The 13942-nt window shown below is 39.2% G+C and overlaps 1 protein-coding gene across 4 annotated transcripts in view; it reads left to right on the plus strand.

Moving 5' to 3' along the window:
• ANKRD55 (ankyrin repeat domain 55) overlaps positions 1–13942 on the plus strand; it is a 313717-nt gene that overhangs the window by 276839 nt on the left and 22936 nt on the right. For all 4 annotated transcript variants that reach the window (XM_072992742.2, XM_072992741.2, XM_072992743.2 and 1 more), the window contains 5 exons: positions 1235–1365; positions 4500–4609; positions 9624–9684; positions 10637–10765; positions 13032–13216. In XM_072992742.2, coding sequence (XP_072848843.2) covers positions 1235–1365; positions 4500–4609; positions 9624–9684; positions 10637–10765; positions 13032–13216 — 616 coding nt within the window. The remainder of the gene's footprint in view (positions 1–1234; positions 1366–4499; positions 4610–9623; positions 9685–10636; positions 10766–13031; positions 13217–13942) is intronic.

The following is a 13942-nucleotide window of genomic DNA, read 5'->3' on the forward strand; positions in this document are numbered from 1 at the left end:
ATGCCCATTCCACTCCCATGAATGCTTTGATCGAAGAAGTGATGTTGAAATGGATTCAAGAGTGTGTATTTTGTTCCATAGCCTTGGTGAGACAGGATTGGATGCAAAGATACTCTACACTAGGGGTGGGCAAAATTCAACCTGTTGGTGACAGTCAGTCCTTAAGGCCATTTTGTAAACTCAGGACCCTTGGGTCCCCCAGCCCCTCACATCTGCAAAAGTATTTTGAGTACAAGCAACAGTGGGATGACAGTTGACCTCAAGGAGTATATAGCTTAAAAGTTGGGGGATACTCCATTCAAGAATACTGAAGAAGAAATATGATAATCAACCCAATTAGCAGACTAGTACATCCAGGTTCTTAAGGCCTGTTAAAAAAACAACAGAGAAAGAAATGTATATAAAGAGCCCATGCTAAATCACCAAAAAGTTTTCCCCCCTCTTATGCTCACCAACCTAATAAATCTTCCTAACACTTTTAGGACCAGAGCAAGTTCACGTAGATCTGGGGTAGACCATGTTATGGTGTTCTGGAAACCACAATTCCTTTATACAACATTTGAGGAGGCTGCATGCTCCTTTCCCCTGTGGTTTCCTATAGATGCAGGTAGGCCTTCAAGGGGCTTCAAAGGTCATTGACAGCATTTTAAAATGACCCCGGGAACATATGTTTTTATGCTCACTTTCAGTACCTGTATTTCATTTTCCTTCCTATTTTTCCCTTGCAAAGATGATCAGACAAAGAATAATTCCCTCCATCCTTCAGCTGTCACAAATGCAATGTAACTGATTCATATGGAGTTTGTGACTTCCATCTCTGAGATATAAGATTACAGTTATGAATATAACAAGGTCTCTTTATTAAAAACCAGATACTTGATATATCAGTAATGCTAATAAAATGTCTCCTTTTTTATATCATGACCAAATTGAGAGTGCAATCAGAAGGCTTCAAAAGCATGGACCTACTCACACCAGAACGGGTTGCTTTAATGGGAGCGATTTTCCTTAAAGCAACCCTACTATATGCTGGGATATCACTCCAGCCCAGCCCCCCCCCCCCCCAAAGTAGCAGCTCTACAGGTCCAGTTTGGGCCTGGATCATGGTCAGGCAACAGCCCATTTCTCTGCTCATCATGTGATCACCAGCAAACAGGTCACATTGTAACACTCCACAAGAGGTCCAAATTGTGATCTATGTTTCTGTTTGATCACTTTTTCTTGTCTTTTCAAGGTTGCACTCCTTTGATGCACGCTGTTTCAGGACGCCAACTCGATACAGTGAAATTGTTATTAAAAATGGGAGCCAATATCAACACCCAAGATGCCTGTGGCCGCACCAGTTTATCTCTGGCAACCTATCTGGTACAGAATTTTCCTTCTCTTCTACTTAAGCACAGTTCTTGCAGATGAAGTTTGTATTGCAAGATTGACCTTATCAGTTGCCTTGTTCACAGACCTTTATGGGATGTTCAAATGGTACCATCTTCTGTTCATTCTCTTCCCATGTTTCCTTATTGCCTCTTCCATCTTTTATCTTATCTTTATTGAATCAACTGAATCAATTTCTGAATTCTAAGTCAACACTTATGCAGATCCAATTGGGTCCATAAGTTTGTTCTAATTGGGACTCACAGAAGGATACTGGTCATTTCCTATTAAAGAGGAAAAGATGGATCCGCCACACATTGTCTTTTGGCTGTTCCACCTTTTCCATCTGCAAGGAGCTGCCCATCAGGAATCATTCATAGCATTTGAGGGAAATAAAGAAAAAAGAGGAATTATTTTACTGTACAAGAAAATGATTGGGACAAAATTTGCAGCAAGAGGGTGCTGATGGAAGCCACAGTTTAAACTAGGCATAATTTTTAAAAATTGATTTATTAAATTATCTTTTTTTCAAAAACACAGACATAATTTCTTGCAGTAAACATTTCCTTTTTCCAATTCTATGTGGGCAATCTCCTGATTAATATTACCTTTCATTCATTCCTGTTGGGAAGGTGTTCTGCTTAGAGAAGACTGTTCCTAAAAATACTTTTCTACCTTTATCAAAATGTCTAGAAATGTAACAATCATTCCAATGGATTAACAATGGTAAAAATGGCCAGTTCCCAAAATACCCAAAATATTGAACTGCAGTAATATAAAACATTGTTTGTTACTCAGAAAATCAACAGCATTGGTGTTTAACAATGGTAATAATACATCCCAAATTCATTTGCTACTCTTCTTGGATGCACAAGAGGGGGGGCTGCATTTGTCAGGGAATATTATCACAATATCTTCAAGAAGCTAGACTCTTAAGTGAAAGCATTTGGAAGAAATAAATCAACATGAATAGAGACAATACCAATAGATGTATTTCAAACTACAGAGAATGAATCTCTCAAATCCTAACAAAAGTATGTCACGAAATGTGGCAAACAAAACAATGACAAAATCTCAGTATATACTGCAGCCCCAAAGAGCGGAGTCATCAAAGATGGTAGTAACAATAGGACCCTAGGAATAGAATATGAAGGATCTGCTGTGGTGTAGCCTCACTGGAGGGTGAAGCGCAGCTCTTTGCCAGTTCCCTGTAGTTGTTCCAGAATTGCACAAGCCCTTTGATTTGGTCCACTTTTACACATGTCTCTATATCAACTTCCATAAGAGTAGCTCTCACTGAAATCAGTGGGGCTTAACTAGAGAGTAACTAGCTTTCACTACCCCAAGATCGATATCTGAGGTCCCCCTCCTAGTTCTTCTTCCAAAGGAGATTCAGCCAACAGTGACAAAGGAGAGTGCCCCCCCATGCCCCATTATGGAACATTGTCTCTAAGGAGGCTTGCCCGGTACTGATACTTTCAACTGTTCAATGCCAGTGAAAGATTTTCCTTTACTACTAAACATGGCCTGTTTCAAAGCATCAGCTGAGTCAACTTGCTTAGTTATCTAAATAATTCACAGATTTGTCAATTATTTTATGTGGGCTGTTGTATTTTGTATATGGATAATTGAGTCATTTTTGTTGTTTAGATTTTGTACTTAGTATTGTTGAAGTCACCTTGAGACTTTTAAGAAAGGTACCTGAAGAAATGTAATTAGCAACAGCAGCAATAACAGCAGCAGCTTTAAAATCTGGACATTCTGTGAGTGTGCTTGTGATTTTTTAGATTTTTGATCTAAAAAAAAAGGAATCACCTTGTTGCTGCTGTCAGATATTGCTGATTTTACTGGTATGTGCAAATTCCAACAAGTGGTCTTTAGACATCTCTGTAGGATTGCAAAATAACCACAGAATAACTGGGTGTGAACGTACTTGTGGGGAAAATAGCAGAACTGAAAGGTAGTATTTCATGGGAAAGATTTTTGAAGTGAGCGTGTAACACGTTCGTTCGTTCGTTCATTTAGTCGTTTAGTGTCTGACTCTTTGTGACCCCATGGACCAGAGCACGCCAGGCCCTCCTATCTTCCACTGCTTCCCGTAGTTGTGTCAATTTCATGTTGGTTGCTTCGCAGACACTGTCCAGCCATCTCATCCTCGGTCGTCCCCTTCTCCTCTTGCCGTCACACTTTCCCAACATCAAGGTCTTTTCCAGGAAGTCTTCTCTTCTCATGAGATGGCCAAAATAATGGAGCCTCAGCTTCAGGATCTGTCTTTCCAGTGAGCACTCAGGGTTGATTTCCTTTAGAATTGATAGGTTTGTTCTCCTTGCAGTCCAGGGGACTCTCAAGAGCCTCCTCCAGCACCACAACTCAAAGGCATCAGCGTATAATACAATTAATAACAAAAATGTTCATTCAAAGGCACCCAGATAAATTATTCTTTATATATTGCATATCCTTTTTGTTTGTTTATTAGTTTTGGTTATGCCATCTTGGAAATGTGTTGTCTGAAATTAATTCTTATAATTGTATTTTTATATAAGTTATATTAATGTGTTAATGTATCAATGTGTTTTTATCTATGTAAGCCGCCCCGAGTAGACATTGTCTAGAGGGGCGGGGTAAAAATCTAATAAATAAATAGATAAAATAAATATTAGTAAACTATAGTGAAATTAAATAATTAATTAGTTAATTACTTTTTTATTACATTTCTGTCCCACCTATCTAGTGACCAAACACTACTGAGGGCTGCTAACAACAATTAAAAATCAGAACTACCCACTCTAGCCCACAAAAACATAGAACATTATGTTCTAAAAATTTCCAGGGAAATTTGCAAATATTTTGGTTTGTTTTTCTCTTATCTTACTTTTTTATTGGAAAACTCCATTATAAAATTCAGAAAAACCCACAAATTCGGAAGGATAAATGGATACTTAACACTACAGCCAGTAAGCCAGCCTGACGTGGGTTTAACTCGATTTAACTCTTTAAACTGCTGTAACAAATGTATTTCCCAGTTGTTTTTACTTGCTGTCATTAAAAATAACAGATGTTTCTCCAGTTTGCCCTAGTTAAGAACCTTATTTACAAACCTGGGCCTTTTTCTTCTGATGTCCTTTCAGGGATGGCTTGAAGGCTGTCTCAGTCTGTTGAGAAATGGTGCCAGACAGAACATCCCAGATAAAAATGGAAGATTGCCATTACATGCTGCCACTGCTGATCCCAATGTCAGGTATGTTTCTTTGAAATCTGACACAGATTATATATAATTTAATAATTGTGTAATGACTCAGATTAGGGACGTGGTGGCGCTGCGGGTTAAAACACAGAAGCCTCTGTGCTGCAAGTTCAGAAGACCAGCAATCGAAGATTGAATCCACACGATGGAGTGAGCTCCCGTCGCTTGTCCCAGCTCCTGCCAACCTATTAGTTCGAAAGCATGTAAACATGTGAGTAGATAAATAGTTACCACCTCGGTGGGAAGTTAACAGCATTCCGTGTCTAGTCGCACTGGCCACATGACCATGGAAACTGTCTTCAGACAAATGCTGGCTCTATGGCTTGGAAACAGGGATGAGCACCAGTCGGACACGACTGAACTAAATGCCAAGGGGAACCTTTCCAATGACTCAGATCCTTTTGTCTGACCTGTGCCTGTGGTAGGTTGATGACATTTTGGGCAAGGGGAGATTTTTAGTAATTGAAAACAATCTACTTCTATCCCACAGTTTTTCCAGCTCCTGTGTAATTCCTCTTATTGTGTGGAAGCCATGGGAACCACAAGACAGAAGAAGGAAGTCTTTAATTACCTAATATCTTTTGCTGCTGTCAATGTCATCTATTGATAGTGATTTTCAGTAATTTTAAATTCCCTACACCCTGCAGCTCCCACAGCTTCTATGTGGGACAAAGTAGGAAGTTCTTAATTGCCACAAAATACCCTCTACCTTTAATGTCATCACTCAACAATGTGTTATAAGTTGTGTAACAGGATTTTAGCCAATATGTAGCTTTTTCATTATTGACTATTATACCTAGGGACGTGGAGGTGCTGTGGGCTAAACCGCAGAAGCCTGTGCTGCAGGGTCAGTGCAAGCAGTCATAAGATCGAATCCATGTGACGGAGTGAGTGCCCGTCACTTGTCCCAGCTCCTGCCAACCTAGCGGTTCGAAAGCATGCAAATGCGAGTAGATAAATAGGGATCATCTCGGTGGGAAGGTAACAGCATTCCGTGTCTAAGTCGCATGGCCATGTGACCATGGAAGATTGTCTTCGGACAAAACGCTGGCTCTATGGCTTGGAAACGGGGATGAGCACCGCCCCCTAGAATCGAACACGACTGGACAAAAAAAATTGTCAAGGGGAACCTTTACCTTATATATACATGATTTTCCACAGCATCTTATTTTGCATTCCAATGTGGTTCTAGGTTTTTTATTTGGTCTTTGAAAGGTAAATAGAAGCTTAAACTGCAAGTCTGATTGCCTGTGCTTGCATCTCTGAGAAAATCACATTTTGATAAGAAAATGAGGTTATCAAATTCTAATGTGAACTGCGTGTTTTGTCTACTTTGACCTTAAGTCTCCATAGAACTGCTCATTTAGATTTAATAAAGGTGGTGTTTCCTGACTTATTTGGTAGTCTTGAATCACTGTTCATAGCAAGGGAGAGCATAAAGTACATCTCTGGTTCAACTTTGCTCATACTTCCATGATCTGCAGTAGGTCAGCAAGGAGTTCTAAATTCCAGTTGTTTAAAAGAATGGCTTACCCATACCTGGAACAAATTTACACTCTGAAATTAAGAAAGCTTGGGATAAACTAGAGTGGATAATTGTGTTGAAGGAGCATTGTGTTGTAAGTATCATTCAGTTCTGGTGTTGGAATGAAAGTCCAGAATTCTTCCATTCTAATCACGAGTGATTAAACCTCATAGGCAACAACACTTTTCTGCAATATCGCTGTAGCTTTGTAGGTGAGGGGGAATACTCTATTTTAAAGAAATCAGTCCTTTATTTGAAGGGCCATTATTATAAGACAGTACTCCATATCAAGATATCTTCTACCGAAAGAGCAGTCCATTCCAATACCTGTGACCATTTTTCCACATTGCGATTGTTTCTGCATTGAACATGATTTTAAAAAAAACAGCTTAATATGAGGCAGGAAATCATTTTATCAGACAATCATTAGGAATTATTCTTGCTTTTTATCCATGATCCTGCGGGTAATTTTGTACAGTTAGACACTGTTGACTTCAGCAAGTTTTGTGCATGCATTAATGCATATAGACCTAAAGGCAGTATTGTTATTATTTAATAATAATTATTATTTATTGGTTCCTTGAAATGGGTCAGAAGTTACACTATTAACTGTTTCATCACAGGAAATCACAATTTAAGTTAGATGCTTGTAGGGACAGAAGGAAGAGTCCATGGACAGAAGGAAATGTTGTATTTGATTCACACCAATGGATCCGCTAGCTCTGATGAAAATCTTACATCCTTCTAAGTGTATCATGCAGCCATTCTGCTTCACCTACTTCTCTCAAACAATTCCTTTGTCCATTGCTTTTTTAATTTCCTGCCATCCTTGTTCTGCTTTACATTTCATTTAAACAGTACACTTGGAAGGATTCAAAGCAACCAAGAGGAGACTATCATCAATATGATATGGGATTATGCTGATGCTTAAAAATTGAATGGTGATTTGATTTAAAAGTAATATACAGAGATCCCTGCAAAATAAAATTTCTATAGTCCCCATGGTAACAAGCAGACCTTTGGTCAGAGCAGAAGTATGCCAGCTGCTCAGTTCCTTTTCATCTGTCTTATTAACCCAAGTCAACAAAATTAGTTCTTCTGTATATGCTCACTCCATTACCAGAAGGCACTGAAGTATCACAAGTCCTCAGGCGGGTCAGTTTGTGTTCTTCTTTTATCTTTGCTCAAAATGGCAGTTACAAGAAGTGTAAACAGTGATGGAAGGAAGGAATCTATGGGTAGCTAGAAGGAAATGTATGTGTAGCTAGAAAAGTACATTACCATGATCTACGTGTCTTTTTTAAAATGACTGAAATTCAGCATCAAAATACTCCACATAAAAGCTGGTCTGTGCCACCTCTGTACATTCTGCAAATCATGTAGGCATCTGTTTCACAATTTAGGCTGAGGTCACACCAACAAAATGGTTCCAAGTTATTCCTCATGCATTTTGACCCTTGTTTTGGGTACGGACAATGCACAATCATTGCCGATTCCCTTCCCCCCCCCAATGCTATCTCTGCATCAGATCCAGCCCACTGGGAGGCTACTACTGTATTTGTTCTGCATTTTATCATGCAGTACAACCAACATTCCATAGAGTGTGTACTACAAAATCAATTAATTTCTTTTATATCTGGTGTGCAGTCCCATCACCACCAGCAGCTGTTGTTCAACTCCCTTAATTTTTTTTTAAAAAAATTAATTTTCAGATGAGAATGTCAGCACATTGGTATGTTTCTGTCAAAAGGGCTGTGGGTTCTCCACCGCTGGGGGTAATCCGGGCGGAAATAGGCAAAAATGCCCCAGATCAGTACGTGGCCAGCAAGGGCGTTTTGCTGACCAATATACTTGCACAATTTTTTTAAAGGGGGGGAAGGGGAGCAGAGAAATGCACAAAAAGGGGAAGGGATATGCCATGCTGCAGGGGTATAGATTAACGTACTGCATCTAATTTAACTAAAAATATGAAACAGTTTTAAAAAGTATGAACCACTACCATGTAATATATGTCACATGACCACAACGCACAACTCTACAGGAAACAGAAGGCACAAGAAAAAAAGGGGGGGAGCATTTCTCTACTGTGACCGTGGCCTTAATCTGCTTTTTATAATAACAGAAAGAAACAAGGAACATAAGAAGCTGCCTTAGGCTCACTCATACCATTGGCCCTTTCATACTGTCCAGGTTGATTGGAACCAGCTCTCAGGATTTTAAACTGATGTTTTTCTAGTCTTACCCAGATACCAGGGAATAAACCTCTGCATGCAAAATAGTTCTATGAGGGAATATAACTCTTTGATACAGTGGAGGGTCCTGAAAACCCGTCACCATCTTTGATTTTAGAGGACAAGATACGATTTCCCAAGATCTTTTATTATTGGTTGGAGTGAATATCTGACTAATAAGCACCTCAAAGAGTCTTAAATCAGAATAAATATGGCTTATTACACTAACTAACCTAATTAACCTGGCAATGCTAGGATAGTTGTATCTTCAACAACTTGTCTTGTGAATGGTCACTGTCAATAATATAAAAATCACCATCAGTATATCTGCATTTCATTTTCTGTAGACCTCAAGTTTAGAGTCCTTCTCCAAAGCAGCTCATTACCCTCTGCAACAACTCTCACAGAGCAACACACAGACAAACATACACAAACCTGTGTGTCCATAGTTCATGGCACACATTGTTTGCCAGTTCTGAAAGAATCCTTATAATCAGGGGATGACAGGAGATGTGGTTGTCAAAATCTCCTGTATCAAAGTGCTGTCTGGGGCAGGGGCAACAATGGAGCAACTCATTTATCACACACACACACCAGCATCCCATCACCTGAAACAGCCACTTCAGGCAGCCTAATGGTAAGGTCAACCCACTGCATGATAGAAGATTCTTTGTTTGTTTCCCTGCAAAATTCCGGATACTGCCATTTATTAAAGGGCTACAGGAAATGCTTGTAACAGAGATACGTTCCTTGAACTGGGAATCAACATTACAGTTTAGGTCAACTTGAATAACTTTTGTGACCAAAGAAATACATGACAACAATCAATGTGTCTCTATACTTTCAGACTATAGGTGTTAAACAAGATAGGGAATTATCTAATATACGTCAAGTACATTCAGGTTCTATTGATCTTATACAAAAGAAGATAAAAACATGGGCCAAGATCCCATCGGAAATTTTTACTCCAGTGTAAGTGTAAATGCATAAGTTGTTCCACCAAAATGCAGACAATTGACAAAACATCGGTTGCACACCCAGTTATGTGATTGCCATATGACCAGTGCCTTGTTAATTAATTCAATTGCCATGTCTTATATAATTTCACTTAGTAAAACTGCAAGAGGATTCTAGCCATGGTCAACTGTGCTGTTAAAACTATCACTGATTTTCACTGCAAATTGTGTGATCTAATTGTCTTAGAAGTTTGTTTTCATTTTTACACAATGAACATGGTTTTGTCCCCCTGCAGGCTTTTATCCGTGCTGTTGCAGCAGTCGGATCTGAGTGAAATTAATCACCAGGACAATGAGGTAAATATAAAAATTTCCAGTAAAAAGTGCTCACTATGCAGTCTACAAAGATCCTCATGGAGGAATTGTATGAGCTCTAAAAGAGTACTTTATATTTACAGGTCTAAAGCTGAGGGCCAATTGCTTTAGAACAAAACATTTAAACTCGCTGTTGCATATGCCAATTAAATTAAGGTCACAGATCAGCAGCATCCAATTACCTGTGATTTCAAAGCCAAAATCTGAAACTAGAGATAGACCTACTGTATGTGATGTCACAGGGTAGGCAGAATCTTATTGCTTATGCTTGCTGGTATACACCCAACAGTGTGAAATTCAGCAGTGAATTGCCACCAGATGAGAAGCTGTAGTTTTTTATTTCTAAATCACGTGACTGGTGTGCAACAGGACATACTGGCGGCCATCTCCTGCTTAAACCTGATACCTGAGTATCCACCCCTCCCCTTCTCCCAGTTAACACTAAGGTTTTTACTTACTCAGAGTGCAGGTGTTTGTATCTATGTTATTTTAAACTTGTTTTACATAAGGGCTTGTCTTCTGTGGTACCATAATAAGGTTGTCTATTGTGACCCTGAAATCTCAAAAAATGGGATGTTGTTCACCTGATACTGATATTTGACTGAGGGGAAGGGACAGAAAGTACAATAGCTGGCAAAAGAGTGTCAAATTCAGGTGTCCGAAATGTTCTTCCAAACAGAATATCACACACACAACCCTACCCTCTGGGGAGAAGAGGAAATGCTTTGAAAAAAATATCTAACTGGGAAACTAAAAATGCAGCTAAAATGCAGATAATTGCAAATCTTCTACAAAGGGAATGCCATACCGAGACAGAGTCTTCGGTTTTGGTTTGGTTTTTCGTTGCCAGTAGATAATCTGTGTCATTGCCTAATCATCCCTACTTGCATACATATATTGCCAGTCACCCTGATCTCTGTGTTGTGATTTTCAGGGAATGACCTCACTACACTGGGCTGCATTCCACAATCGCCCTCACCATGCCCAGGTTTTGCTACATAAAGGAGCTGACCCAACATTGGTGGACAAAGATTTTAAAACAGCTCTTCACTGGGCAGTTCAGGTACAGAAAAATTGTCAACAATTTCATAGCAAATATATCTCATTGTTTGATCCTTGTCTTTCCATAATGTTAGGTGAACATATTCGAAACAGAAATTGCCAGTGGGAGCACAGGAAATATATAATCCCACAATAGGATTCTATTGTCTTTTTAGAGCTCTGTGAAATCCTAGATCTCATACCTTCTTGACGCCACTCAAAGAGCTTCTGTAGACTAGTTTATGTAATGGTTAAACCAATTCTGGTTCTCCGAGAGATCACACTGCTAACATGCACCCACGAAGAAATTAAAACTGGCAGGGCTTTGGTTACAAGGACTAGGCAAAAGGAGAGTGAATTACTATCTCTCTTTTTTTCTTTCATGAACAGAATGATGTCACTTTTTGTTTTCAGAATTTCAACCTCATTTCCGTTCAAGCACCCTCGGTTAGCTTCAAAATGCAAAGAAGTGATTCACCTTGGTAAGAACTAACTCACCACAAGGCTACTAAAACAATGGCTTGTGGTTGACACAAGAAAAGAAATTGAACACACCACTGAGAGAAAGAGCAGTGGTTGAGGTTCAGGGAGTTATGCTGGACATGCCCAAGGGATTGGACCGGACTTGGTGTTGGCACAGGGTGTGATTAGGCAAATACTGGGTATCAAATGAGCCACCAGAGCTGATGCCAGCATCCCTGATGACAATGAGGATAATTATGATGACAAGTGCCGGTCCTGGACTCACCTGGGGCCATGTTTTGTTAAAAGTAACAATTCTGAGACCAGAGGATCTAACAGAGGGAGGCTGCTTCTCCTTTGCAGAGCTCCCTGCACTGGTGGTAAGGGCTTTTCAACCTTAGAATTCAAATTTGCCAATAGGATTAGCTGGGGAAGGAGCAATTCTCCAGGTGAATATGGATGGGATTTCCAGTCAAGTCTACTTGAGAACTTAAATAGCATTGATGGCTTGGAGCTCACTTCAGCTTCAGACCTTCTCCTGCCCACCCTCCCAATAAATTTATATTTGGGGGGTAGCCTGTAGAGTTTGATTGATGTTGGTATGACCTTGTGGTTGTGAACTTTAGCTATTTGTCTCACCTTGGTTAGAGGACAAGATAGACTACACAGTGGCTTACATCCATGAGGTTAAACCAGAATATATCTCATTGGGCAGCATCAGACAAGGTGATTGATGGGGATCAATTTTCTATGCTAGTGCCAGGTTTTAGCATGATGCTAAAACAATGCAAAACTCTTGTTTTCATTCATTAAAACCTGTTTTGGTTCTGCCTATTTATCTTAGCAGCCATTTCAGCTCTAGTACTGTGTTATGTTGGGAGATATTCAATATTTTCACATTTGAAGAACAATAAATCAGAAAAACTGGTTTTCCCTGCTATCAGTCAATAGTTCCTCAAAAAAATGTTCATAAAAAATGGATTATCATGACTTACCTCTAGATTCTCAGATACAAACCTAACTGGTGCTTTGTGAAATATAATTGAGTTTAAATGAACAAATTAGTTAACTGATTGTTAGAATTGGTCGAAGTGTGTCACAGTGGTTAGAGTGGTAGGCTATGGCTATGATATTTGTGATATCTGGAGAACCAGGGTTTGCACATGCCCATCTCTGGACCTTGGAGAACTATATCGGCTCTTGCGATTTCCATCCATCCTTTTTTTCCTCTGTTACAAAAAAGGCAGGAGGAGTTACCGAAGAAGCAGTCTTGCAGTCTTTAGTGACCAAAAATAAGTATGGAGGAACAGGGATATTGACAACACCTCAAAATATGGAAAAATTGTCCTTATCCCTTCTAGAGGGCACAAGGGCTAAACAAGCTTTTTAAAAAAAAAGAACTAGGGGTGCTGAAGTTACATTTGGGGCCATGGGGATTATATGCGGTCCACACAGCCCATCTCTGAACTAAAAAGACCTGGACTGAAATTCCAACTCAGACATAAATCTAACAGGGGGATCTTGGATCAATGTCTCATAGGGTTCAATGTTATTTATTTCAATCCTATTTCCTTGCTATTTACTACGAAAATAAAATAGGGAGGATGAGAGCCATATAAACCACCTTGAGCTCACTGGAACATAAGCAGGATACAGAAGTAAGAAATAAATACATAAATAAAAGACAAATGAGTTTATTAAAAATCTTTAAATTTTGAATACCATTAATAGAGTCATTTTATGTACTGTTGGAGGAAAGAGAGGAAAATCTTTATATATGAAGTGGATTATGAAGACTTCTTCAGCCAGCTGCTTGTTTTTTTCAGAGTGGGAACCGGATCCTGTGTTCTATCATCCTGAGCCACCGTCAGGGCCCATCCATAATAAACTATGATGATGAGAACGGCAAGACTTGTGTTCATATTGCAGCTGCTGCAGGATACAGCGACATTATCAGTGAGCTGGCTAAAGTCCCAGAATGCAACCTGCAGGCCCTTGATGTGGATGACAGGTGACCATGGAAACCAACTGAAAAGATTGGCAGAGCTCTAGCTGGGGCCTGCCTTGTTTTGACCCTGCTGTTAAAACATGTTAGGCTTCTTTCTAATGAGACACAGCCTCTAATGAAATTATACGCAACAACAGCTCAGCGAATGGCTCCCTTTTCTTGTGATAGTATGTGCTCATGTAGGACCGATGAGTCTTATCTAAAGGGGTCGATGAGTGTTTTGTTGATTTAAATGTTAATCTGAGTTTAATTCATGCCACAATATGGATGTGTCCTGTAAATTAAATTTATGAAGTATCTTTAAAGGGAAAGATTTACAAAGTGTAAAATGAGATTTCTGATTAGGCTTTTGCTCCAGCAACTCTGCTTTTAGAATGTAGGCCCTGTTGTAAACAGAAGGGACATTTACAAACATTCTAATTTAAGGCAAATAAACATGTTAAAAAAAAAATCCCAAGATACCTTAAGGCTTTTCTGTATTTTCTGAGGAAAATAATGCTATTCATGGTTTAAATGAAATGGGCTATTTATATCTTTTTTAAAAAATGTTCTCAAGATGTCTTTAAGGACAAAACCTTCTCAAAGGAGCCTATAAGATTTTTAAAAAAAAAAAAATAGAGTAAAAATGTGGAAAATATATAGTCAATAAACATTCAATAACAACAGGAATTAATAACACCAGCAATCAGTTAGGCCAAGCAAGAACAGGTGAGGAATACCTGGGAAGAT

The sequence above is a fragment of the Pogona vitticeps genome, chromosome 2, assembly GCF_051106095.1.
Source record: "Pogona vitticeps strain Pit_001003342236 chromosome 2, PviZW2.1, whole genome shotgun sequence".
Taxonomy (NCBI): Eukaryota; Metazoa; Chordata; class Lepidosauria; order Squamata; family Agamidae; genus Pogona; species Pogona vitticeps.